The following is a 27348-nucleotide window of genomic DNA, read 5'->3' as shown; positions in this document are numbered from 1 at the left end:
ATAGAATTACAAAGTAACTAGATAAGTAATATTTTTCTTGTTCCCCAATGGCAGCCAAAAATTAAGCAAGGACTTAAATTTATTCAGTGAAATTCTACCTTTTATTCACTACTACACATCTGACTTTAAATACCAATGTACAATCTTCTACCTTGGTGTGAAAATGACATTACTAAGTATGACATATTGAATATGATTAGTATATTAAATGCATATTACATGCAAACAATTTTTCTTTCGCTTTTATTACAAAAATATTAATTTTTGGCTCAAGAGAATTCTCATTATTTCAGTGGAAGCAGACTCATGTCTAAAATTGGAATCTTCCAGTCTTCCAAGTCCTTCTGGGTGCAACCTGCCAATCATGATTTTATGCTGTATGTTCTGATTTTAATCTGCATGTCTTTATGATGATTTGAAATGTCACACTGTCAGCAGTCTATCTGTCCCTTCCTGTTTGTTCCCCAAAGCCACATCATACCTTAGCACCTTCTTTTCCTGCAGCACCTGGGAGCCCTTGTTCACCTGGGGGACCAGGAGGACCTGGATGGCCTCTTTCACCAATTGGTCCAGTCTCACCAGTAGGACCCTAGGCACAAAAGTACAACTTCAGTCACCTGAAGTTATTTAATGTCTTGAGGGTGTGGGAGGAAGTGGAGAGGAGCAGATTCTCAATATCCAGCTGTTATGTTACCAAACAGTGCTGCCATTGGTTAGGGCACATTCCTCACCTTCCCTCCAGGCAAGGCTGACATACAAAATATCTTTGTCCTATAAAATAAATCTTGCATTGCATTTTGCCTGCAGACACGTCTGTGCAGCTTCCAAAGAGTGAAATCCTGACCTTGTTCCTTAAGCACTGAAGCTTTAAAGCACAGCATGTATGGGAGAAGGTTATAAAAAGGACACAGGAGAGAAATCCATGTGCTATTCTTGTCTTGAAACAGTTCTGTACTGGTGCTTTTCCGAATAACAGGAATTGTAAGGCAGGAGAGTTGAAAGATCTCTCTTCAGATTCCCTAGCAGAAAAGTTCCACTGAGGGAAATAGCTAAATAAGCTCTAAATGATTGATTAAGTTGTAAATTAATAAGGTTAAATCAAATGAAATTTTGATAATTTATCTCTCCACAATCTAAAAGTTACTGAATTTTTTTCTCTGGCAAGAAATTCACATGTAGCATTGTTCTTTGTAAAGTGGTAGAGAAATGTGCATCTTTGACTTCTGTAAACCACCGATTTCATAATCACATAAAAAACCCCTGAAACAAAAACAAACCTACAAAAAGCCCAAATCAAAACATAAAACAAAATGGAAACGTAACCCAAATATTTTCTTTTTTTTTGGTGGAATCACTGATGATTACTAAGTATAGCTTCTGATATTGTTATGCAACTTCTGTTGCAAAAGTTAATATAACAATGGATATGGTCCTTTTAACACAGCAAGAGCGACTGCCTTATCCATAATATAACCATTAAACAGTCTCATGAAGTCAGCTATGAAATTAAATTATGTACCTGAGGGCCAACAACACCACCAGGACCAGGAGGACCAGTTTTTCCTTGAAAACCCTGTGAAAAAAATGACAGAATATTACATTACCCTTTACAAGTTATAAAAGAGCAAAATTCATATCTGTGCTGAAGAGGTGAATGAGAAATTCCATGTCACACATTCCTTCTCTTTGGAAAATTAAAAAGAGAAATCTTTTTTTGTCTGTGTATGCCTAGATATGAAATGCTGATTAATCTCTCTTCCATCTCTCAGTTCCCATCTCTCTGAGGTGGTACAGCAGTAAAAATTGCCACCAGTTTTACAAATCTCTCTAGGAGAACTTGATTAGATGAGTTTGAATGCATAAGTGATGCAGCTAAAAGACAGCTGAAAATACATTTTTACATATGTATATTATGAATCATAAAGCCTGACATAAAAATGCTTTTTAAAGAAAGACACAGATGGACTATTAAGTTGGAAGGGCATTAAAATGGAGGTGAGACAAAAAGAAAATGAAAAGAAAGGTGAAGGTTACATAGAAATGGTAAAAAAGACAATGTGAATGCCAGTGAGAAATCAATGTTATGTCAAAACCAGAATAGAATATAAATATTTTTGAGACAATTTTTTAGAGCATGGAAATTTTACGTAATTTTCATTTTCTAATCAGCAGCCCAGAATTTCAGGCCAAAATTAGTCAATAATCTGAATGAGAATGTCACTTTTTAATGGCACTGTTTAATGCATCTTTGAATTATGCTAAATTATTTCTTTCAAATATTGGAAGAGTGTTAGACAGTGCATTCCTGCTGGGTGACATGAGGGTCCTACACAATATTGCCTGCCAAACAGCCTGTGTCTGCCTCCTGCTCTGCTCACCTGTGTAAAAACAAAGGGGTCACCTGGCCCCAATTTTTTCAAATATTGGGCCCTACTCAGCTTTCCTCTGGGCAGTCTGACTGATAGCTGCCCTATTCCATGAGCTCCTGTTTGAGCTTTTCTGTCTCAGTCTGATTCTGTTCCATCTGCCAGCCAGATGTTACCAGGGTTCAGGTTGGCCCATAAATCAGGCACTCCCTCAGACCACTGAAATGATCTGGATTTAAAAAAAAAAAAAAAAAAAAAAAAAAAAAGAAGACATAAGTACCCCTTTGTTCTAATGACAGAAAACCAGAACTGCTCCAGATGAAATCATTCCCATGTCCCTTCCTTTATATAATCAAAGCTTTATCTGTAAGGCTGTTATCAGGAAAGACAAAGAAAGTTGAACATCACTCACTTACTGAAAGCACCTTGAGAAGACCTGCTAGTCCCAATTTGGCAGAATGTATTGGTACTTTGTTTCTTGATGCTAATGATGGGTTCACTACACTGATTTTTCTCTTCTGTTACAAGCTTATCTATTCCTACAGATCCAGATTTTTAAAAAATGTAAAAAGCAAAGGAGATTTCAGCAACTACTCAAGAAGACCTGAAACTTCCATGGCTTCATCTAAAATATTTAGCAATAAAAAAATTACACTAATGTCTCATGTGTGTTTTGAAGTGCCTAAGTAGCCTCTAATTTTTTTTTGTTGTTGTTATTTTCTGTGAAAGACAAATTAATGAAAAGATTTATTGTAATAAGAAGTCCCTCAATGAATTCCAACAGATGCTACAGGTAGTATATTTCTATTTTGTCTTTTCACAAGCATGAAACACTAAATTCTTCCATAACAGCAGACAATCTAGTAATTTTCACTGTTGATGCCTCCTGCCTAACTGAGATTAACATCACTGAAATTTATAATCACTTCTAAGGACAAATTGGCATAATATTGGTTTCCAGTATAAAGCTTATTCCTACATTTTTATTCCAAATTATTTATCATGATATTACTGTTCCTATGTCTACAATTTCAACAAACAACATCAGTTCTTCAAAGTGTATATGTCTTACTGGGGGAAAAAGTTGCAGCGTCTTCCTCACCAATAGTTACCTCAGTTGCTGTCAACATGTGCTTATTATTCCATAAACAAACTGCAGAGTGCAACCTGGGAATCTGGCTCTCTAATTTGCTAAGCTTGACTATGTCTCTTATCCTAATTCCCTCATTGCTGAAATGCCCATATGCACCAATGAACTTTATAATAAGATATGTGTTTAAATAAGAAACAGAATTCTTAATAATCTTATCTGCCAGTGAATGAAAAGATGAGTACAATAAAAGTTTTCTATTTATAAATTTTTCAAAAGTCTGGAGTATATTCTTCAGGAAAAGCAAGTCAACAAGCCTGCTGATTGGTTTAAAACCATCTGGTTTTCTACAAAAACACATATTTAAGAACCCATGGGGAAAAATATTTTAGACATAGTTTTGGCCCAAGTTTACAAACACACAGGACAGAAAACAATTCTAACAAAAAGCTGCATTTGCTTCTAGGCTACTTAAGAATTTTATTAGTATAACCATACTAAACCCAAAGTGATACAAAATTAGAGAACCATAGCACTGAATGAATCTGAGGGACCTGGTTCAAGTTTCACACAGTAGCAGTGTCCATAGCTTCATTGTATTTTGAATATTTTGCTACAAGTTGCATCACTTAATCAGAATAGCTGAGGTTGGAAGGGACCTCTGGAGTCATATTTTGTCCAACTGCTCTGCTGAAGCAGGGCTGCTGAGAACTCGGTGCTCAGGAATACGTCCACATGGCTTTTGGATACCTCAGATGGAGACTGCAGCCTCTCTGGGGACTCTGGGACAGTGCTTGGTCACCCTCACAGGGAGAAACACTTCCTGATGCTCAGATAGAACCTCCTGTGTTTCAGTTTATTCCCAGTGCCTCTTGTCACTGGGCACCATGGAAAAGAGCCTGGCTCCATCTTCTTTGCAGCTCCCTTCAGGTATTTCTGTACTTGGGTAAGGCCTGAGCCTTCTCTAGGCTGAGCAGTCCTGGCTCCATCAGCCTTTACTCACAGCAGAGATGCTACAGTCCCTTAATCATCCTAGTGGCCCTTTCCTGGCCACTCTCCAGGAGCTCTCTTGTCCTGAGGAGCCCAAAGCTGGACACTGCTCCTGGCCTCAGCAGGGCTGGGCAGAAGGAAAAGATCCCCCTGCTGCAGCACAGAATGCTCTCTGCTTTCCTTGCTGTACTGGCACGTTAATGGCTCATGTTCAAAGCACTAAAGCTAAAGGGAAAATTGTACCTTTCTAACAGCAGACTAAAGAACAAGGTTGAGCTTCCTGCATTGTAAACAATGTCAACAATTGATCCTTATGGTACACAACAGTTTTTGCATCATTGCAAAGGAAAAGAACAAAGAAGGAGTCAATAATGTTTCATACACAAAAAAGCCACTATCATTGCAAAGTATTACAGTGTGACAATGCTAGAATACTAGCAGAAGAAAGCAGAGATTTTCACAGGGATGTGTTACTCCAAGCTCTGTGCTCCTCCTTCCAGCCGTGGAAGTGACTCAGCAGTCACTAACAGATTTCCAGTGAAGCTGGAGCCTAAAACACATTCTACATGCTGGGAAAAATTCTCAATAAATAAATTTATGGCTTTCTCTGGCTCTGAAAAATCCAAGTGAGAATTTTTATTTTATAATGGAATATGAGTAACATTCTGACACACAGAAATAGTGTGTTTTTTAAACGTAATTCAAAGTATTACATAGTACTTTTTTCATTTTGATGCCAGAATTTATTAATTATGATTCTTAGATGAGTTACATAGTTTCAAAATTTTATTTTAATAGGTTCAATCATCCCTGATCCTACTTTCCAAAGGTCTTGGTTTTTCAGTTTTCTTGCTGTTTATCATCAATAAGACTTCTTTTCATGCTACTATTTTTGCTACATGGCATTCAGGGAGAAAACTACTGTATAGTAATTGCCTGAAAATCTTAATTTAAATAGAGATCTGGGCACTAATCTCTTTTACTTCTATTAAACACTTAAACTCCTTCTGATATTGCTAACTAGACATAGCAAAGAATAACCTCACACTTGTATCATGGGAGCGAAATAAAGCTTTCTCATGCCCCATCTACAAGAAAAGTACAGTTATGTAACCTCCTGGTGCCAGCCTCTTTCCCTTTTCCCTGTTGTCTCTATTTCTTTGGATTTGATCACATAACCATGACCTTTAGAACAACACTAACACAGCAGGGTACATTTACTTACAGTCTCACCCCGCTGTCCTGGGTGCCCAGGCAAGCCATCTTTTCCAGGTGGACCCTGAAATGATAAAATAAATAAATCAAGCAATTTCTTAGCCATTCTCAAAAAGAGTGTGCGATTAGCTATCAGAATCTCTGCTCTCTGTTCATTTCTACACTAGTCTTTGGTAACTTTTAACTGCTTCTTTGTTAGCTAACTAGGACATTAATAATAACATTTTCCTTGTGTCCTTCCTATAGTGTCTTAACAATTGCTTGGAAAATGACTGTTGCCACATGCAAACGTGTTCAAAATAGATTTCTGCAAATTCAGAAATCATGGAAATTCCCTATACCTCCATTTTTCTTTGGTTAATGACTAAACAGAAATCTAAGGATTTCAGAAGTACATGATGACATTTCAGGTTTTGGAATTGGAAATAAAAGTAACAAATGCATGGGAGAAAAAAATCACAGGTGCTTTGTTGCTTTCACGAGCAACATGTACCTGAGCAGAGGGACACCTGAAAAACACCAAGACTGGTTCAGGGGGCAGCTCAAATGTGCTATTACTTCTATATGTTCCTGCTACTAATGAATACCTCCTTCCTCTTCATTTTTCCTGAGTGAATCAATCATTCTAAGAAAATATACAGTAGCAAAGTGTAGCCATGACATTTTATAAAAAATCCTTTGCTAGGATTTTTCCACTCCTGGGAAGCTGAGGTGCCTCAGGAGAGAAATGTAAACAATAACTGTCTGCTGCTGTGGAATGCAACAGGTGCATCTTTCATTGGTCCATGTGGATTGTTTTCACCTGATGACCAATCGCAGCCACCTGTACCAAGGCTGTGAGCAGTCACAAGATTTTGTTATGCATTCTATTCTTGTTCTTTCTGGCTTTCTGATGAATTTTTTCTCTCTATTCTTTTAGTATAGTTTTAATGTAATATTTTAATATAATATATATCATAATATAATAAACCAGCTTTCTGAAACATGGAGTCAAGGCTCGCGTCTCCACACGCGGGATGTTCGTCACAGCAAAGCAGCATTTTGCCTAACTCAGTGTGTCACATGGTCTCTGGCAGGACATACCAGACTTGCAGTTTGGTGATTACTCTCAATGTCTTGAGCTGCACCAATGACTGTGTTAAATATGTGAGCCCAAACTCTTAAGGCTCAACAATAACATTTTTAATCTATACATTAACCATCTCTTACATAATTTTTCAACTATTTACTTCAGAGGCACTCTACAAAAACTACAATTCCTGTTGCACAAACTTAATAAAAGAGATACTTACTGGAGGTCCCTTTGGTCCAGGGAATCCAACAGGTCCCTGAGGCCCTTGTGGTCCCTGGATGAAAGGCAAACAAACAAGTGAAGTTCTACTCAAGCTGTATTGAAAAGTTTGTTTCAATTATAGAATATAGGAACACTGCAGGTAATGTCTGGATTTAAGCATAAAACCTCAGCCACACTGTCATAAATATTGTTAGTCACAATTCACATGCACAGACACCGGAGGGATTTCCTGAAAACAATAGTGCTTGTGTAGGAATCCAGTAAAAATATGAGGAAGACTACTTACCTCAACTATGTTTGCCTAAAACTGTGCATAATAAAGTAGGAACCAACTGTGAGTTAGAAGCACTGTTCTTACATATTGCATAAACCAGGGGACTTAGTTAATACTTTGGTCATCTTTTTCAGTAAAACATTCATCTCTGGCAATTCCTAAACCCTGATAATATTTCCAACCAGTACAACAGCACAAAATTCCATAAAGAATAAACTTTTCAGAGTTAGCTGGGATTAAATACAGCATGTTTACTATTATGAAAAATAGTTTTAAAATCCCATTATATTTTTATAGTTTTGCATATATACAGATATATGGAGAGAGAAAATTTTCATGCAGCATGGTTTTACAAATTTAGCTAAAGATGATCAACTGACTTAGTGCATTGTGAGCATGTGCATATGCATGTATGTTCACATGTAAATACCTATATCATAGATATTTACACTGAGTACTAACTTATATGACTCTTTCTGAAGTTGTTATGAAAAAAACCCCAGAGGCCAGCTTTTAAAATTTACTGTTACCATGCTGAAAGGTACTATGCCAACTTATGAAAATCCTTTTTGCTATTTAGTTTTTAGTGCACTAAGTGAAATCTTAAGAGTCTTATTGCTTTTACATGGTTCCACAGCTGAGTTATGTACCCATGCCATATGTGCAAGACTTTATCCTGTTCTATTTGGTGTATGATGTGTGGGTTTGCTATGACATCAGGGGTCCAAATATGTTAGAAATGTTGGTTTGATGCAAAAGCAGGAGACTACATCTCCCAAATTATTCTACCCTTTTGCTCCTGGGAGTTCCATAGGCCACATTCCTTAGAGGCCAGGCTTGCAGAGCACAGCTGCCTTCTGTAGTGGGCAAAGCAGTGCACAAATGTAGCTGGGGAGAGGATCCCCTGTGCCCAGCCTGGGAGAATTTGATCTTAAATGAATCTTATTCCAGGGCAGACTTCTATTATACTGAAATGCTAAATCTGAATCAATTAAGAAGTGCTAGGCAAAGGGAGAAATCTTTGTGATCTTACTGCCCATCTGTAATTTTTTTTTTCCAAAAAGATGTGTAAGTCTGTTTCTGAACCCTTCATAACATACAAATAGGCTCCATAGGAGGGTTTGGGTCATTTTTCAATATGCCATGTCTGTGAGCAAATTAACTTTCCTCATTTGTTTCTGGGTATAAGAAAAGTGGAGCCTTATAGAGGAAAACTAGTAAAATTGACTGAGCTACAAAATACCTGAATGAAATGGGACAGTCTCAGAAACTGGGTTTCAGGAACACAACTTGAAGTTTTACATTAGAGGCACCTTCTTTCTCAACAATTTCCCCTGTTCTCAAGCTTTGAGGCTTTTTAAGGAAAAAACTTTACATTTTTCTTTTCATTCACAATATGGCTTGCAGGTTTCAAGTCAGTGGACTGACGGATTATGTGAGAAAAAGCACTAGAATACTAAGAGTGTGCTATCAAAATTACATTTTCATTCTTGTTATTAAATTTCATTTTAACAGTAGCTACACAGGATAGATTATTTATTATTTTCATGTTTGGTAGCTGAAATAGTCTCAGAGGAGTAGAGATGACAGTTTTATTTTTTGGTTGACATCCCTCTTGGGAAGCAAATAGATACCTCACTCTTATATTACACAAGTGATGAGAAACATGGTGCTTTATGATTCTTCATCTCTTTGCTTTTATCAGTTTCTCTCCAGGGATGCCTTCATCTTGGATTGATCTGCTCATTGTTTTAGTATCCCCACAACTTCTCTCCCTTGCAAACTCTTGGAGCTGTCAGAAAACTGCTTTTCCACAAGGATCTGCTATTCCCCTTCTGGTAGGCTGCCTCTGATCCTCCTCAGTGTAAAGCAACATACATAGCCTCTCTTGGTCTATGCCTCGTTCTCTCCATCCCACATCCTAGCTAATGCCAAAAAAGGTGATATTATGGAGCAGAGGAAAATGCACAAGGAGCTCCCTCCTGAAGAATAATACTCCTACAGAACATTGGGACCTTGCTGTGGATACTGAGAGAAGAGCTTTAGGCTTTCTAGATGAAAAAGGTTAGCAGTTTAATGAAATATGACTACAAAAGAAAAGTTTAAGCTTTGCAAAAATGCTTTGGCAGAAAGCTCATCCATTTAAACTGATTTGGTTTTCAAGTGCTGCCATTACAAAACCGATTTATTAATACTCTTTTTATTTACAGTGCTGTACAATGAGCTGTGTAGTGGATTTGTGTATTGATTGGTAAGATAATAGCAAGCAGAAAGTTTTGTTTTAGAGAGAACAATAGGATTTCTGAAACATGCAGAAAATAGGTTGAAGGGAATTCTTAGCTGATCTGAACAAAAACTCAGCTGTTTCAAAAAAGGATCTTCTGGATGTGGCTTGAGTGTTTGGTAATCCAATGAATAGGCAGTAAGCTGCAGTAGGTGAGGAGTTCTGAGGAGTCTAAGCTGTGAGTACACCTGTAATTCACAGGAACATGTACAAAGTGCATGGATGTAACAAGAAGTGTGTATGTACTCTCTGTGTCCTGTGGGTACAAAACTGAGATACAGCTGGAAGAAGCTTTCAGCAAACTTCAGCCACCTCATTCATAACTTTGTGAAAAGCATCACTGGAACTGAGGTTTTGTTAGTTCTGGTTATCCTGGTCAAAGTAGCACAGAGATATAGGAGGGAGAACTGAAAATAAATCAAATCACACTTGTATATAGTGGGAAAAACATGTACAAAGATGGCTTTCACAAACCCTTTCGCCTGGTGGGCCAGGAGGACCATCATTGCCTGAAGTGCCCTGGAAGGGAAAGAGAGTACGTTCAAGGATTTACATTTATTTAAAAGAAACAGCCTGTAGCCAATCTATACAGTGTGCTTGACAATTACCTTTGGACCTGGTTTACCAGTGGGACCTCTGGGACCTCTTGAGCCTCTTGGACCCTGTCAATTTAACACAGATGCACTTGGTGATAAATACTGGATATTATAATCTAATAAAAGTAATTTGTCACAGTATAGTGGATGCAATTTATGCAGGGAAACTTCTAAATTGGAAATCAAAGGAACTTACTGTTGGTCCTCGCTGTCCTCTGGGGCCTGGTTTGCCATGCAACCCCTGGAAAGAAAAGTTCACAGGAATCATCTTAGCTTGCACTCTATTTGTGAGATGAAGTTTTTTTACTGAATTGGAGGCAGAGAGCAACTCCCTTAAGTTTAAATGTTATTTTACCTTTAACTATCTACTTTGCATTTCAATTTACAGAATCATGGTCCTTGAGAAAATTGGTTATCTTTCTGAATTCGCTGGAACTTGTGGCTAAATGCACTAAATTTGCCTGAGAGTCAGATTCTGTCAGAGGCATTAGAACATTTTAAATCACATTAAAATGGTATTGAAGGTGGCACACAACAAGCAGAGTCCCTCTGCAGTAGTCTAAAGAACTTGGCATCATGAACAGCCTTAAAAACAAAGTTCCTGGGTTCCTGTGGACAGCTCCACAGGTTAATAGAGGAAAAAAAAGGGCAAGCCTCTCTTCATTCATAACAGAAATGGGCACTGTAATACCTACCAAAATTATGCACACTTGACAGAGATTCAGAACTTGCCAGAATACCAGTCCTTTTTGCTTTAATATATCTCCTAATCACACTGAATGTGATTTTTTCTTTAGGCTCTGCATTGGAATTGCTGTGCATTGTAATGCAAAGAATCTTAAAACTCAAGAAAGTAATTTTCAGGTACAGAAAGGAACCGCATGGCTGGTGCTTTTGAATCTCCAAAGTAAACAAACCAGCAACCAAAAAATCATCAGAGATGTTCTGGCACAAAGCTTCCCTTTATCAGAAACGAATTAAATGCACTCATCTGTTTTCTTGGCAGGGATTTTTTTTTCTTTTTTTCTTTTATTTTTTTTACTGTTGGTTTTATTTCACTTAGCAGAATAAAATTTATGTGCTGTTTTTGAAATGCTACTCAGCCTGTGATCTTCTCAAGGACAGGGACTGACTTTCTTCACGTGTATGCGTGGTAGCATAAAACACCATGATAACCCTTTAGGCAAGATTAACAATAATAGCTGATTCTCATTACAAAACATGCAGTTATGGGCTCACTGATGATCAGCATAATATTTCAGTGTACCAGCAGTTTGATGGTATTAATTGCATGGTTAATACCCTAGCTGAACTTAAAGCTTTAAGAAGGCCTGAAAACAGGCCTTTAAGAAGGCCTGAAAGCAATATAGTAAGATTTTCATAATTTTAAGCCTCCTGTTTGATTCAATCGTTTTGCTTTTTTTTTTTTTTTAATCTGCTGCATTTATTATCAGTTGCCTCATTTTTCCACAACATGAAATGAGCACTGCTTTGTTGCTTGTGCCTGTACATAACAATGCATCTTTACCTTAGCTGAAATAATAATAGAATAATTTAAACCATACATAAGTAATGCAAATACTATTGGATTTCATTTATTTAACTTTAAAAGAAATAATTTAAGAATAATAATAATAAGAATAATAGAATAATTTAAGAATAATAGTAATATATATTACCTGTTTGACTTGATGTTGCTATCAGCTATGAATTCTGACTCATCTCTTAATTTCACCATCTTTCTAACATACCCTGCTATATTCAATTGAATTTTAGAGACAACAGCACAATCTATTTTTAATTGTTATAGTTTGAGGAACAAGCATAACACATTTCCTCTCACCTGCTTCAAGCAAACAAAGCAGCAGAAGATGTAATTTTACTTTTTTTTTAATATACGTAATAGCACACATTCTTCATCTTGCCTGGTATATTTTGCCTTTTTGAAGCTAAGCCTAAAAAAAAACCCCTTGTGGCAAGTCAGAATATTTATGAAATACAAGCTGAATTTCCTTGAGGGTAAATTGCATGGTAGCAGGATAATTCATGGGATACAGGAAAATAGTTCTTGCCAACTCACTCAGCTATACTGTCCAAAAAAACCCCAAACAACCAAACCCTAAGCCCTTCAGCAAAGGTGATTTTTATTCTCTTTTTCAAACTATATAACTATGACACTATGTGCAGCAAGAAAGTGTGCAAGTTCTTGTATATTTAGATCAACACCTTAAAGAATTGCAAATAGTGCCTCAGTATGATCTGTTTTACATAGAGGTCCATCTTGAATGTGAAAAGCCTGTTTTTATCATTCTTTAGATAGTAACTTGTATCCTTAGGTTTCAGTCTTTTCTCCCAGCGCTGAATTTTAAAACCTAATAAAGTGTTATGCAAGAATGAATTATCATACCCTTGCACCTTTCTCTCCATTGGCACCTGGAAATCCTGGGAAACCAGTTGAGCCCTATGTAAGAAATCAATGCAAATGTCAGAGGATATCAAGAGCAAAACAGTGGTAGAGCCAACATTTAACAGACACATAAAGCACAACTCCAAAGTCATGTACATCATACATGTCAAACTTGCAACTGAAACAGCTGTAAATAAACTTATGAAAGCTGTAAATAAACTTACCATAATGCCTCAAGTCAGTCCAGAAAGCATTAAAAAAATCAATGTATAGAATCGACATTATTTGTCATCTTATTAGACAATAAAATATTCATTAATTCTGCACCTTTTTTTTAAAGCAGGAAAGCAATAATTAGTAACAGTCCACTAGAAATAACTGTATCATAATGAAGATAAACAAACAAGGCCTTGTTGCCTCATAGTAAGATAATTATTTTAAAAAATAATTCAAAAAAATGGTAAGGATTTGCCACATCTTCTATTCACTTTACTGAGCTGTAAATTAATTACTTCAAGCTCTTTTTGTCACTGTAAACCAACCAATGGACAGTTTCATTTAAATGATCCATGCAACTCGTACATAAGCAGAACTTATGATATGATCTGATTTGAAACTGCTCCCAGCTCTATTTCTCCTCCTTTTTTCCTCCCCTTTCCTTCTGCTAACTGCCCGGTCCAATGGGAACAATACTATTTTCTTCTTTGATTTTGGCAGAGAGGTTCAGTGGGACAGCAGACTTTTTACCTGCCAAGGTGTTAATTTTTCATAAGGAACTTGGGATCAAAGAGGTGATAATCATGATAAAATATACTTTTAACTGACTGGGGATGAAAATAGAGAGTGTTTGGTTTGGTTGGCCACTGAAATTTACTAGCCAGGGTCCCTGCTATCATAGTGCATCTATGTCTGTGCAGCTTGCTGTTAGCATCTTAGTGGCAAATAAAATGCATATAACAAAAACCTAAAATATAATTTCTTGGTGCTCTTTGAAATGAACTGTTTTCCCTGTTTTTCTCTTGTTCTTACTTCTGTTTTTCCTCTAATGAATCTTGTTTTACATAACCATTCCAATTATCCATAAAAGACTTAGAGGTAGTATAACTTCACTAACACATATTCTAATGAAACACTTACTGATATTGACTGGTGGCAGAAAAGTAATATTTTTCTTCCTTCCTTTTCCTTTTACATTCCTTTTCCTTTTATTTCCTTTCTTACTTCTTAATTCTTCACTAGTTATAACTTTATATAAGAATAAAACTAAAAATTATAGTCTGTGAAGCCCAAGCATGCTCTTTAAAATTAAAAGGCTGGAAAAAATCCAGACCAAATGATGGGGCAGGAGTAGTCATGACTTGGTTGTAAATATCTTACATGCACAGCAGTTTTTGCAACTGTGCTAATGAAGAAGGAGTGGACTAGAGAAAAATAAAAGTGTACTGAAAATTAGCAGATAAAGGCAGTAGTCTAAAACAACTCTTAGAAAAAAAACAAAAACAAAGTATCAACAAAAAGAATAATGTCAACTTTCTTGACAATACTAGGACAAGATTTCCTATTTGCTTTACATAGCTATCATATTTTTGCTGCTTTTTTCTCACTCTGTCATGTTCATTTGAACTGGCCTGTGACTCAGTTTCCAAAGAAGTCTCTAGTGAATTATCTATTGTAGCTGCCATTAGTCTTTCTTAGAAATTTAAGCAAAAAATTGGAAGAGCAACAGTGAATGCAGCTTGAGAGCTATTTTCAATTTTAATGTGATAAAAACTTAATGCAAGGAAATTCTTGATCAAGTCCTTGTTGAAAAAATAATCAATCAACTTTTATTTGAAATGTTACCTCATTTTTGTTCTTAGACCTGAATAATGTAAAACTCTTATGTTAGAATTTCAAAAGACAATTCTAAAATTCTAAAAAATTCTAAAATTCTACAATTCTAAAATTTCAGACATTTTGAGTTAAGAAACTGAAGCCAAAACCCCTGTGTCTTTCATGGTGAATAGTTTTCATGAGTACTTTCCATAGATAGTTTTAATATTTTTCACTAATGCAGTGTTCAGTGAATAAGCATTCTTCAGACAGTCCATTCACTTGGCTAAAAAGGGTTGAAGTACAGGGCAGAGCGAGAAAAAACACTTTGCTAGTCTGGAAGTTGCATTTCATCTAAAACCCCCCATAATTTCAGATTTGGAAATAAAAATAAATCCAAAGTAGAAGAGAACTGAGGATTTTACTGCAGGTTGATTGGTCAGATATATAGGAGTGGTAAGGGATTCTTTCACTTGTGATATTTACCTAGATGGGAATTCTTTGAGAAGGACTAGAGCTACAGTGTTTCCCTAATGGTCTTCTTTACACAGTGAAATGTCTTTATGCTTTTATTCCATCTTTTTTCTTTCTAATCTCAGAAAAGAGATCCTGCAATTAATTTAACATGCCCATTTCCTAAAGATGGGTTAGGATTAACTTGATAGAAATTTGTTTTATAAAAATGTTTTAAACCAGAAGCCCCCGTGTGGTTTTCTATTGCAATCCAAATATATAAAGTAGATGAAGGATAAATGTAGGTGCTTAAATTAACTAAGGATTGTGTTTTGTCATGTTTGACTTAAAAGAAACTAAAGGAAAACATGAGGAAAACTTGTAAATGATATGTTTCAAAGAAATATGGTTTATTCCATGGAAGAAGCAATAATCACACAAATGGAATCCCTGCACCACACTGGAAATTTCCATCACTATCAGCATCCATTTAGTCAATATCATGCCTATTCTCTTTCAAGAATGTCAGCAATTCCTTCCTTTTGCAATTGTTTAGTGCATGGCAGTCTGATGCTGGCACAATGCAGCTCAGGAGAAGATGGTAAAGGGCATTATATTAAAAAGAGTTAAGAGGTAGTGCTCCATAAAGAGCCTGATCTTGGGGTCACACTGTAGATGATTTTACTTCAGAATATTATTGTCAAAAAAGAAAATGGGAAAATGGCCCTTTCTTTGATGTCCACACCCTGCTTCCCCAAACACAGAAATGAAATAAGTGCCATTGTAACCAGTGTCAAAGCACTCAATATGCAGCTCATTTACAGCTCACCTTTGGACCTTGTCTTCCTGGATATCCTGGCAGTCCAGGTACACCAAGCTTGCCCTGCAATGAGAAGGCAATGTTTTACTGTATCCTCCTTTGTGGTTCAGCAAGCTTCTATACAAAAGGATTTTTCAACAACATAGAGTGATGATACTCTATGGAATATAATATTAAATTAAATCAGTTTCTCATTTTTATAATTAATCACCAGGGGGCTTAGGGCCCCAAACTTAAATGAAAATCCTACTACAATTAATGAAACCAAAGAAACCAATACCTCGAAGGTTTTCTTCCATGAAGTGCTCTACAGTTCTATGTGGTTGAAATCATTAAACTACAATTATTCTCTAAAAAATCAGGGCATTAAGAGGTTTAAGTGAGAAGAAATGCTTTTCAATTTATACTATATGATGGCTGACTTTCATGAATAGGCATTTGAAGAACCAGTTATTTTCTTGAATAGTTCTAAACCGAGACTATGATAAATTATACTCCACTGATTATTTGCTGACAATGGATTTGTCAACAACCATTACCAACTTGCAGCGTTCAGAAAAGACTGATCAGCACTGACATTGACCATTCCCAGAAATGAAATACAGTACCCTACTCCACTGAGTTGGTCTCTTTGGACCTCTAGAGGATGAGTGATGGTTTGCCACTTTCAAAGGCAAGGGAAAGCAGTTTCAGACTTTGAGAGATGGGAACTCTGGGGAAGAATTTCTCTATGTTCTGGAATATCAAATTCTGGATAAGATCTCAATGTAAAATATGACTGTAAAGTATCATATGGTACTCTGCAGTAACCATAGATAAATAGGAAGAAACTTGCATGGGGAAGGAAATTTTCCCAAAAACGTCTATGTTGAGTACACTGCTTACAATGCTGCCTGTTATTTGCCCCTGAAACAAGCCACATGCATTGCAATGATTTAAATGTTTTGCAGCATGACAGCACATCAAACTCTTGTCAGATTCCATGAAAGTTTTCTCCCTAATTTTTTGTGTCAGCAAGCCCAGTTACCTAGGCTGCGACTGTGAATACAGATCCTTTTTTTATTATGAGCTCATTTCTGATATGTTCCTAATTTTTTTGGCACCCTACTTGAGATTTCATTAACCAAGAAAATCCAGCTTTATACCTACTTGAGAAATAGAGTTTTCTTATCATGGAATCAGAACACAGAGAATAAGAACTACTGTAGTAATTTCATTACTTTTCTTACAATAATAATACCTTTGCATTAAATACATCATATGAATAACAAGGGAACAAGACATTCACATCTGCTCTTACAGACTTTCCAAATGTTGTGAGAAGATCTAAAAGTTCACGACTATTCCAGTTTCAGCACTAAAATAAATATCACAGGACCAGCACCAAAGAGTTTCTCTCTGACCCATTCCATTCTGGCCAAGTATCCATAGAATATCCACAGAAGATGTGTGCCTTCCAGTGGGCAAAAAAAGCTGTAAATATTTCTGGAAAAGGGAAAACCGTGGGTCTAAAATTCCAAGGCCAGCTAATAGTGTTATCAACACCAACATTTTTTTTCAAATATCTTCTGATATTTAGGGCTTCAGATTCCTGACTTGTATACTGTGAGAGTCCCAAATATGTCACAGTGAAGAAGAAATGGTTGAAAACCTATATTCATAGCAAGCAATTTGAATAAGAATAAGTAAAAATAACTCAAACTGGAACTTAAAATCTACCAACTATTTAAAAAAAGGTTTGTTTTGTTTTGATTTGGTTTATGCACCCTCTTTCCTATTTTTTTTTCAAGAGAGAAATAGAATTGAAGCTATAGTTCACGAAAAAAATTTAAAGGGAAATATTTTCATCAGCATCTTCTCACTTAAGTGATATATGTTTACACTTATATGTATGTATCACATACATTTTGAACCATAATTTTATGTTATTTTATATTATCATACTTCTCCAGTTATTTCTACTACCACTGCTGAAATCACCTTTCCTTTCTGACAGTACCCCCACATACATTTCTCAGCCTCCTTTCCATCCTTTATACCAAACTCAAATGGTTATTGCTGAAGCCAGGATTCTACAGAGATTTGTACCTTGTGCTTGATTTCTCTTTTTTCATCATCCTTTTAACAGTCCTCCCTCATCCCCTTTCCCTTTTGGCAACTCTGTTTTGGATTTGTATTCAGGGAATGTTTTCCATTAAATAAAATTTCCAAGTCACCATTTGTAGTAATACGACTCAATATGAATTCACTCTTCAGCAGCACCTTTATCCTCCTTTGTGCCCTGCTATTTTATTTGCAATGTGTTTTCCACAGCTGGCATGCACTGTATATAACTAGGGATAAGAATGGAGTTGCCTTATTTATTGATGGAGTACTACAATGCCTCTTTGCATACTTACAAGATAAGGATTCTCAATCCTTGATCAAATGGGAACTCCAGTGGTCTGCTGCAGTAGTGTCACAAAAAGATTTTGCAGATCTGAAGACTTGTTTTTCAGTGATGCAGGTTACGGATTCCAGATATGTTATGAGGCAATGGCATGTTTCTGTTGATTTCTGGCTACTGACCTTTTCCCCAGCTGGACCAGCAGCACCTGGATCCCCAGATGGACCTGCTCGACCTTTTGGACCTTCTGGGCCATCTTCTCCTCGTGGACCTGGCTGACCAATTTCTCCCTAAAATACATCACCTTATAAATATGGAACAATATTCATGCACATATTGGAAAGATTACATACAAGTAATTGAAAATAAATTTTCAGTAAATCTAAACAGATAATAGAGTCATACAATAGTTTGGGTTGGAAGGAACCTTAAAATGTCACCCAGGCTTCCTGCAGTGCACAGGGGCATCTCCAAATACATCAGGTTGCTGTAAGCCCTGTCCAGTTTCCTACTAGGAAAATATCACTACTAATGTTCATTATATAAATGCAAATATATAAATATTAGGCAGTGAATATCACATTCAGAGTGTTAGAACCTAGTTGTCTTGCTTGAAGACAGCTGCATTTGGAAATTTTATTCTTATTTTTCCTTTCCTAAATTTTTGACAAGGCACCCTGGCAGTCCATAGGAAAAAACTTGTCTTTATCTAAGTATCAAATGTGGCTACCATCTTCACAGTTATTTATGTATACAGACTACAGATACAGGCCAGGAGGCTCTTATGAAAAGCTTTTTTACAACCTCCACAACACTTCCTATGAAAGGAAGCAATTGCTCATTGGGCTAAATAAACAGCGTTTTGGCAGAGATGTGCAAAATGCTGGACTGGAATGGAAATATCTTTATCCTAGATAGATAACTTTTCCTCAGACAAATACTGGAGATCTTGGAATCTGGGAAAGACAATTCCATAGGAAGAAGCTCAGTGAAAAGGATATTCAAGACTGACATTCTCTTCCTCTTTATGATTGTGCTATTTTTGATTCACAAGAACCATATCTCTGAATTGAATTTGTGCATGCACAGGGAATAGAAATATTTTAAAATACTAGCCTTTATTTTATGTTTGGTTTAAGAATATTTGTTCACTTCAGTGATCCTTTCAAAACAATAAAATTAAAAGTTTTAAGAATATACGGGCTATGAATAAATGCTTACCCGGTCACCTTTAAGACCCATGTCACCTTTAAATCCTGGAAAACCATCTTCACCCTAAAAAAGGCAGAAACACATGTAAATCAGTCTCCATGCTGAACTACAAGCACAGTACTCAGAAAAATTTCACTTTCACGTATATGTGTTCAGATACAAGCAGAAATCTCCAGATGTGTTCAGCAGAGTGGTTTATGTCTTGCTCCACCATAAACTGATCAGCTTTTGGTTCTCTCTTTCTGAAGTTTAATAATTCCAAATGCCAAGTCCTGCATTTAGGCCACAGTAACCCCCTGCAATGCTCTAGGCTGGGTACAGTGTGGATGGACAGTGGCCAGGCAGAAAGGGACCTGGGGGTACTGGTCGACAGACGGCTGAACATGAGCCAGCAGTGTGCCCTGCTGGCCAAGAAGGCCATCCTGGCCTGTGTCAGGAACAGTGTGGCCAGCAGGAGCATTGAGGTCATTCTCCCCCTGTAATCGGCACTGGTGAGGCCACACCTTGAGTGCTGTGTCAAGTCCTGGTCCCTCAGTTTGGGAAGGACGTTGAGACACTTGAGCACATCCAGAGGAAGCAACGAGGCTGGTGAGGGGCTGGGAACACAAACCCTGTGAGGAATGACTGAGGGAGCTGGGGGTGTTCAGCCTGGAGAGAAAGGCGACTCAGAGGTGACCTTGTCACTCTCTACAACTCCCTGGAAGGTGTCTGTGATCAGATGTGGTCTGGTCTCTTTCTCCAGGCAGCAACTGACCGAACAAGAGGACACAGTCTAAAGCTGCGCCAAGGGAAATATAGGTTGGAAGAAGTTTTTTTACAAAAAGATGATAAAGCACTGGAATTATCTACCTGGGGAGGTGGTGGAGTCACTATATGTGATGTCTTGAAAAAAGACTGGATGTGGCACTCAGTGCCATGGTTTAGTTGAGGTGTTAGGGCATAGGCTGGACTCAATGATCCTGAAGGTCAACCACAACCTAGTCATTCTGTGATTCTATGTAACTCATCACAGAACTACTGTTCCAAAATCCAGGCAACAAGGACTCCATTTTCATCTGATGCTTAGCTGTAACATGGCAGCAAAGGTCTTTGTGATTAATAATAATGTAGTAAAATATTTTGCTATAATGCTATTAGTCTTTTATATGCTAAAGTAATACTGCTGACTTTGAATCTGAGTAATATTTGGAATGTCAATAAAACCAGGAGAGAGTGACAATGTGCTCATGGGACATTACTAAAGAAAAAAAGACCAAAAAAAGAAGCAAGAAAGCTTTATATTTAATCCTCATGTTCAAAAAGAACATGAGGATTATGCTTTTTGCATTCCTAGGCCCACAGAAATTTTATCTTCTCCCTGATCACCAAGTGAGATGGACTGCAGGGTTAAAGCCATTTTGAATTTGGAAGTAGTCATAGAGTATGCAACAATAACCCTAGAAAGAGTGATAGTAGATCTGGTAGTGGCAAACTCAAAATAGGCAAGGAGGCATCAAAAGTACAAAAAATAAAAAACAAACCAAACCAAAACACCCCCCTCCCAAAATAAAAACACAAAAACCCCAAACAACAACAACAAAAAGAACCAAAAAAGAAAAAACAAAACAAAACAAAACAAAAAAAAAAACAACAAAAAACCAAAACCAAAAACCCAAAGTAAATCTAACAAGTAAATACAGTTTTTCAATAAAATGTGTTAATGCAAGAAAACCCCCAAAGAGGTTACACTATGATTAATTGAAAAAAATATACTAAAAACCAGTCTAAAAGTAGTTTTCCCATGCTTTCTATATGATGAAACAAAGTTTTATGTGGTCATCTTATATTGTATAAATTTAAATTTAAAGGTGGCTTTCCTTAATATTTAGAAAGAAATGAAAAATGCAGTGTGAAGAATACATCAAAAAAAGCTTCAGTAAAAGTTGCTTGGTTATAGGCAGTAATATGGCCAGTAATAATTACATGAGAACCTTTAGCAAGGAGTGACCACGTGTCAACTACTGACCAAATGGCTGCCAAATGAACTGAAACTCTTCAGCTTTCACAGTGAGGCTCCTGCTATTGAGACCTACAAGAGGCTGATTTTATTCTGTTTAGGAGGAGAGAGCTGAGTGCTCTATTTCTTCCTCTGCTGGTAACAATTAATAAAATAACTAAAGAGTTCTAGTCACATTTACTGGTCAGTACAGAGATAGACCTCCTCTGATATCCCTGGACCATTCCAGATCTATGGGGGCTTCTCTGAATGATAAGATTATTTATTTTGTTCTCTTGCACTGCTCTCCCCCATGCAATGGCAGCTGAATAACTTCAGTACAAAAAGGCCGGAGAACACACCCCTAAAACACTAAGAGAACAAAGGATGAAATAGCTTTGTGTGACCTTTGGAGGTATTCAGTAGAATTTACTGTCTTACTGCAACTGGGAGATAGATCAGTTTTAAGAACACAGAAGTATTGTAGACATTATGCTAATCAGTATTCATTGATATACACACATCTATGAAATGTATTTATATATAAGTCCTGTATTTTGTCCAAACAGGATATTAATCATCCAATAAAGCACAAGAAAAAGCTGGGGTTTTGAACTGTCCAGTCTCCATGGGTGTTAAACACACTCTTTTTCAGCTTAGATTTAATGAACAAATCTAAAATGAGCATGCAGCCTAGACAAATTGTGGTTTAGGAAGGCTTGAAAATGTACAGCAGCCCTTGGCATCTGAGCCAAGTTCTGAATCCAGGCTTTTTGGCAAGACGTAGTCTTCTACTTTAGAATATCTATAAATATCTGTAGACCATATATTTATCTATATATAGATATATAGATACATTAGCCAGCAGAGCCACAAGAGTGGATTTGCCTGTGTGCTCACGAGGTGGTATGACTGATGGAGTCTGTTGTGTGTCTCTTATTTTGAGTGCTGAAGGAAGTGTGACTTTAAACCAACACTGGCTGCAGTTTCAGCCACCGCAGACCATCAGGAGTCAGCCCAGACCGCAGTGGTTGGTGATTGCTCTAGGAAAAGCTCTACACACAGAATTAATGGCATCAGGGGAAATAAGACCTTTCTTCACATTCATATACATAGATCTGACTGGGGCTGTCCATCACTTCGGCAAAGCCAAAGATCTGGGACAAAATACCTTGAGCCTAGAAAGCCATTGCCCAATGTACTTTAAAAATACAGATCTATTTTATGGCTCTATCAAAACAGATAAATACAGTATTATCACCACAAATCTCTCTGATGCACTACAGTATCTACTAATAAGGGAGGGATGTCTAATTCTCTATTCAAGGCCACTTTAGAGACAAGTTACCTAAACTGGTGCAAAGAGGATTCAAAACCATTCTAATAACTGAAGGTTTTATATTCACTTTAACCAGTGTAAATAACCATGAAGGTCACTGATTTAGGCACTGGGCTTGGTATGCCTTTAGGGAAAGGTAAAAATAAACTCACTGCTGTGAGATAAAGCACACTGCAGTGAAGGAGGCAGAAGAGGCTGCAGTGTAAAAAGGGAAAAGAATTAACTGCAGTCAGATTTACCTTTTCACCTTTGGATCCCTTGAGTCCACGTACACCATCAGCACCCTAAAGGAAGAATATAAATAATTATCCACATGCATATATTCAAAAGGTGTGAGAGGAGGAATCCAGTAATTAAATCTTACCTTTACACCACGAGGACCTGGGTATCCAATTGGACCCTGAGGACCTGGAGGTCCCTAAAATACATTGAAGCAAAGAACATTTGTTTGTACAGTTTTTGGTTAGCAAGCAGTTCTCTTCAGAATCCAATCCTTATTCTTTCAGTATAATGTATGAGACAGCAAACTAACACTGGGCTGCCTGCCACTAAGAAAAGTTAAGGCATTTAAAAGCACCATTCAATGTCACTCTAAACTATTAATAGAATTGTGAACTAATTGTGAACTTGGATTTAACTTGTATATTTGCGAAGCACCTATCCACAACATAAATTATCTGAAACAATGGTAATTGTAAAAAGGAACAAACAATCAGGAAAAAAAACCAGCCATTTAGAAACCAGTGGTGCTTTATTGGAGAAAATTTATAGGCTAATTATGATGATGACACAAGTCAAAAATAGAGACACAAATAATAGGAATAACAAAATATCATGGTCTTAAAAAAAAGAACAAAAATGACATTTCAAGCCTGGAAGCTAAAAGGTTCATGGTGCTACCAATACTGACTGGTGCCTGGATTCTTTTAGTTAGATTTTGCTGATTATTTTAATGATGTTCAACTTGGATCTATACAATCTGATGGCAGGGCCTAGAGAAACTGAGTTCTGTGAAGGGTAGAAGCCAAGAAGCCTGGAAACATGATACCTCTGAGCTGCTCTGCTGATTCTCCCGTGTCAGAGAAGAACAGATAACAAAATCTGTTACGAATGGGGACATTGATAGGGTCCTTTTCCTCTCTCCAGTGTGTCTTTTCATGAAACCTTTGGACTGTTAATATCTCTGAGAAACTGAACTTTCTATCAAATTTGGCTGAAATGGATCAGTAAATTCAAAAGACATAAGAACTGGCAGATGGCAACCTGCCTGGACGTGCAAAACGTAAATGCTGTGTGTGCTTCTTAAGAAATCAGGATAACATTTACATGTCTTTTACAATAACAACACTTTTGACATATATAATATGCTGATGTCAGTGGTGCTGTACTTTCTGAAATGTCCTATTAATTCACTCATCCTGTCATCCAGGATACAACCTTTTAGTATTGCTCCCAAAAACCGAAGCTGAATTCAGGTGCTATGAAGGGTGTTATTCTGGTTAAAGAAGGGTCGACACTGAGTAAGCAGAACACTTTATGGAGATCCAAGACCCTTTCAGGACTTCATAAGATTGAAAAAAATACTTTACACAGACACTGAATTGAAGATAACCTAAAAAATGCATGGTCTCTGCATGTAGTTTTACACCTTCAAAAAAAAGCAGGTTCTGAAGAACTTTTGTGAGTACTCCACAAAGCAGAATTTAAAACTCAAAACATCTGCAAGTTGTTTATATGAAATGTGTGCAACTCTTCATTGCCACTCCGCAAACTCCAAGATGAGGTTTACTTTAAAAGAATAATCTTTATATCATTTACAATCTTTAATATTTTTAATATATATGTTTGTCTGTTAGAAGATGCTTTGAATGTGTCACGGGTTGTCTATTGTCTCCTTAAATAGTTCTTGCAAGCAACAAATGTGATAAATGTGTCATAAAGATGAAAAACTACCAAAAGTTTTCTTGAAATCTATGTAAATAAATGGAAAAGTTTTAAAACTCACCAATGCACCTTTATCTCCAGACTGACCCTCTTTGCCAGGGTGACCCTGTTTTAAGATAAATGTATCTGTTTTGAAAAGCAATAATTTTTAAGGAGTGACATTTTATTACAAAAACACAGTTATTTAAACATTTGAATTTCAGGACATTAATCACATTTCTTTTGTATTAGAATAGACACACAAAATTTTGAGAAAAGTTTTTATTTTCAATACCAATATAATTTACATAACAAAGAAAAAACTGGACAATAGTTACATTCATGTCTATATTTTCAGGAATATGCTGACCCAACCTTCTGTTTAATTAATATTTCAGCAGTAAGAGGCTTTTAATGTAAGAGACTCTCTCCTTTGATTTTGAAAAATGGGTGATTTATTTTGTAGAATGAAGGCATTCCTAAAAAATATTTTTTAAACTATAGAATTTATTAAAAGATTCAATAGAGGGCTGATTTATTTTTAACATTCTATGTCTTTGTTCTAAACTGTGACTTGCTTTTTAAACAAAATAAATTTACATTTTAGATTTTGCTTTATATCACTGACATTAAAACTACAGCACTCAAAACATGAGCCAATCCACTGTTTTCTGTTCTTAAAAAAATTGCACTTAAATTGCAACATTTAAAGGCAATTTAATGAAACTGAAGATTAACAGATAATTGTGACTAGGCTGCGGGAGGGCACGGAGCTGTGAGGGGACACAGCTGGGACACTGTTCCAAATTGAGCAGGGAAATATTCCATACCATATGATGTCATACTCAGTAATAAAAGCTCAGGGAAAGGAGGAGGAAGGAGGACATTCATAACCAACTTCCCAGCAAGTGGCTGGCCATCTGCCTGCAGATTGGCAGTAGTGAATCAATCCTTTATTTTACTTTGCTTGTGTGCACAGCTTTGTTACACTTATTAAGCTGTTGTTACCTCAGCCCAGGAGTTTTCTTGCTTTTGCCCTTGCAAATTCTGTGCCCTCCCCTGCTGTGGGAGGAGTGGGCCAGTGAGTAGGTGGGTATTTGGCTGCTGACTGGGATCAACCCACCACAGCAGGGGTCTGTGTCAGGTACAAACCTATGCTGACACCTGATTATCTCTTACAGCATTTCCCCCCTGCTTTGAAGGTTTAACAAGATGCAGATAACAAATAATGCTTGTGTTTGGAAATTGACATTGGTTCCAGTATGCAGGAAAGGACAAGGGGAAACATTCAAATGTTTAGACAGTGATACAAGATACAGACACTCAGCTGGACAATCACTGCACACTTAACATTCTCCACTAAATTGGTACTTTGGCAGGTAAAAGGCTAGACTGTGAGAGCCCTGGGAACACTTCTGTATTTGCAATATATTTGCAGTGATATTGTTAAACCTTGCAAAAAGTCAGGTTTAAGAAATGCAGATTTCACCTAAAAGAAAAATTGTAAGGGACAATTGCATGGGGAGGATAGTCAAGGTCTCAGAAATAACATTGTCTAAAGGCTCTTCATTGTACACAAAAGTATGTTTTTGCTGCAAGAAAACAAGCATATGGGTATGCCATTATGGCCAATGATTCCATTTAAGCTGAATGCCTAAGCTATGCTGCTCAAGTGGTTACACTATGTTCACGTGAGCAATTGCAGCCTCACAGTGAAGCTGGATTTCTTGGCAATCACAAAGTTTGGCTTAGGTATGTCCCAGTCTAGACAATGCAAGAAGCACCTTAAACACATAATATGCACCTTAAGCCAGGAAGCTGAGAAAGATGTAGTCTGTTCTGTGTTTCCTCAGAGGACAAGTGGTGAACATTTTTACAGGTGATTTGCTCTGCTGGACTGGCATGGAAGGATACAGTGGAACAGTACTTGGCTCTTTGTGTGCCAGTAGGTTATTTACGCATCCCTGAAGATGTTGCAGAGGCATTTCATCACCTGGGACCACATTTTAAAAGCCCACAGATGTTTTTATCAGCTGCTTCAAAAATGTAATTCTCTTAGTTTTAACAGCTCAAATGATAAATGGATTTTAGATGGATTTTATAATGCTGTTGCCAACCATTACTTTCCCCCTCCATTTGTTTCTGTAACACAGGTATCCAGAAGTATTTGTCACTTAGTAAAAGTAGTTAAACATTCAAAGGATTAAATATTTCTTTACTTACAGGTGGCCCATCAGAACCAGGAAGGCCAGGAAGGCCAGGCTTGCCTTGTGGTCCCTAAATGCAGTAACAGACACACATCTTAAGAACAATAGCAAACAGGCCCAACACATGTGACCCTAAGAGCTAAGAACATAAAATACAGTCATACCTAAGTCCCTTGATATGGATATCAGAGATAGGACAAAAATAAAACTAAAGCCAGAATGACACTTTCGTACCATATGTAAGTAAGGGCACTTACTTACTATCTTTAGACTACAAAAATAATCCATAATTTTCAATGAGATGCTTGCCTGAGAACAGGCTTCAGGAATTACGCTATGAACATGCACATACATAACACAAGGTGGGGAAGAGTTCTCTGGTGTGCAAAATTAAGTACTATTTAGAATTTCAGGAATGAAAGAATTCACCAATGAAAGTTATCAACAAGTTGAAGAGGCAAAGGGTGCAGGGTACAGAACTCCAGTGCTCATAGCTGAAAGGTCTGGTATGCCTTTGTGAAAGCCTAGGAAATGTAGATATCATGGGACCTGTCCATTTTGCTAGAATAATACTTAAGCACACGGACAGTAAAAAGTATTAATTTCTCCAGAAGACTAGAGTAAACAGTGAAGAGGGAAAAAGTCAAACAATGAATTGAGAAGGAATTCAGCAAAAAGGGGAGAATAATAAAATTAGCAAGAAAT

At 36.9% G+C, this 27348-nt stretch overlaps 1 protein-coding gene across 4 annotated transcripts in view; it reads right to left on the bottom strand.

The window, feature by feature from the left end:
• The window catches only part of COL11A1 (collagen type XI alpha 1 chain), a 130594-nt gene that overhangs the window by 37424 nt on the left and 65822 nt on the right, over positions 1–27348 (bottom strand). For all 4 annotated transcript variants that reach the window (XM_041483104.1, XM_041483106.1, XM_041483103.1 and 1 more), the window contains 15 exons: positions 26660–26713; positions 24519–24563; positions 22878–22931; positions 22753–22797; positions 19209–19262; positions 18170–18277; positions 15611–15664; positions 12517–12570; positions 10306–10350; positions 10122–10175; positions 9988–10032; positions 6954–7007; positions 5672–5725; positions 1520–1573; positions 482–589 (listed from right to left, as the gene is read on the bottom strand). In XM_041483104.1, the coding sequence (XP_041339038.1) occupies positions 482–589; positions 1520–1573; positions 5672–5725; positions 6954–7007; positions 9988–10032; positions 10122–10175; positions 10306–10350; positions 12517–12570; positions 15611–15664; positions 18170–18277; positions 19209–19262; positions 22753–22797; positions 22878–22931; positions 24519–24563; positions 26660–26713 (882 nt within the window). The remainder of the gene's footprint in view (positions 1–481; positions 590–1519; positions 1574–5671; positions 5726–6953; positions 7008–9987; positions 10033–10121; positions 10176–10305; positions 10351–12516; positions 12571–15610; positions 15665–18169; positions 18278–19208; positions 19263–22752; positions 22798–22877; positions 22932–24518; positions 24564–26659; positions 26714–27348) is intronic.

Source organism: Pyrgilauda ruficollis, unplaced genomic scaffold, assembly GCF_017590135.1.
Source record: "Pyrgilauda ruficollis isolate IOZ18807 unplaced genomic scaffold, ASM1759013v1 scaffold6, whole genome shotgun sequence".
Lineage (NCBI taxonomy): Eukaryota > Metazoa > Chordata > Aves > Passeriformes > Passeridae > Pyrgilauda > Pyrgilauda ruficollis.
This window is presented reverse-complemented; position numbering and strand designations above follow the sequence as displayed.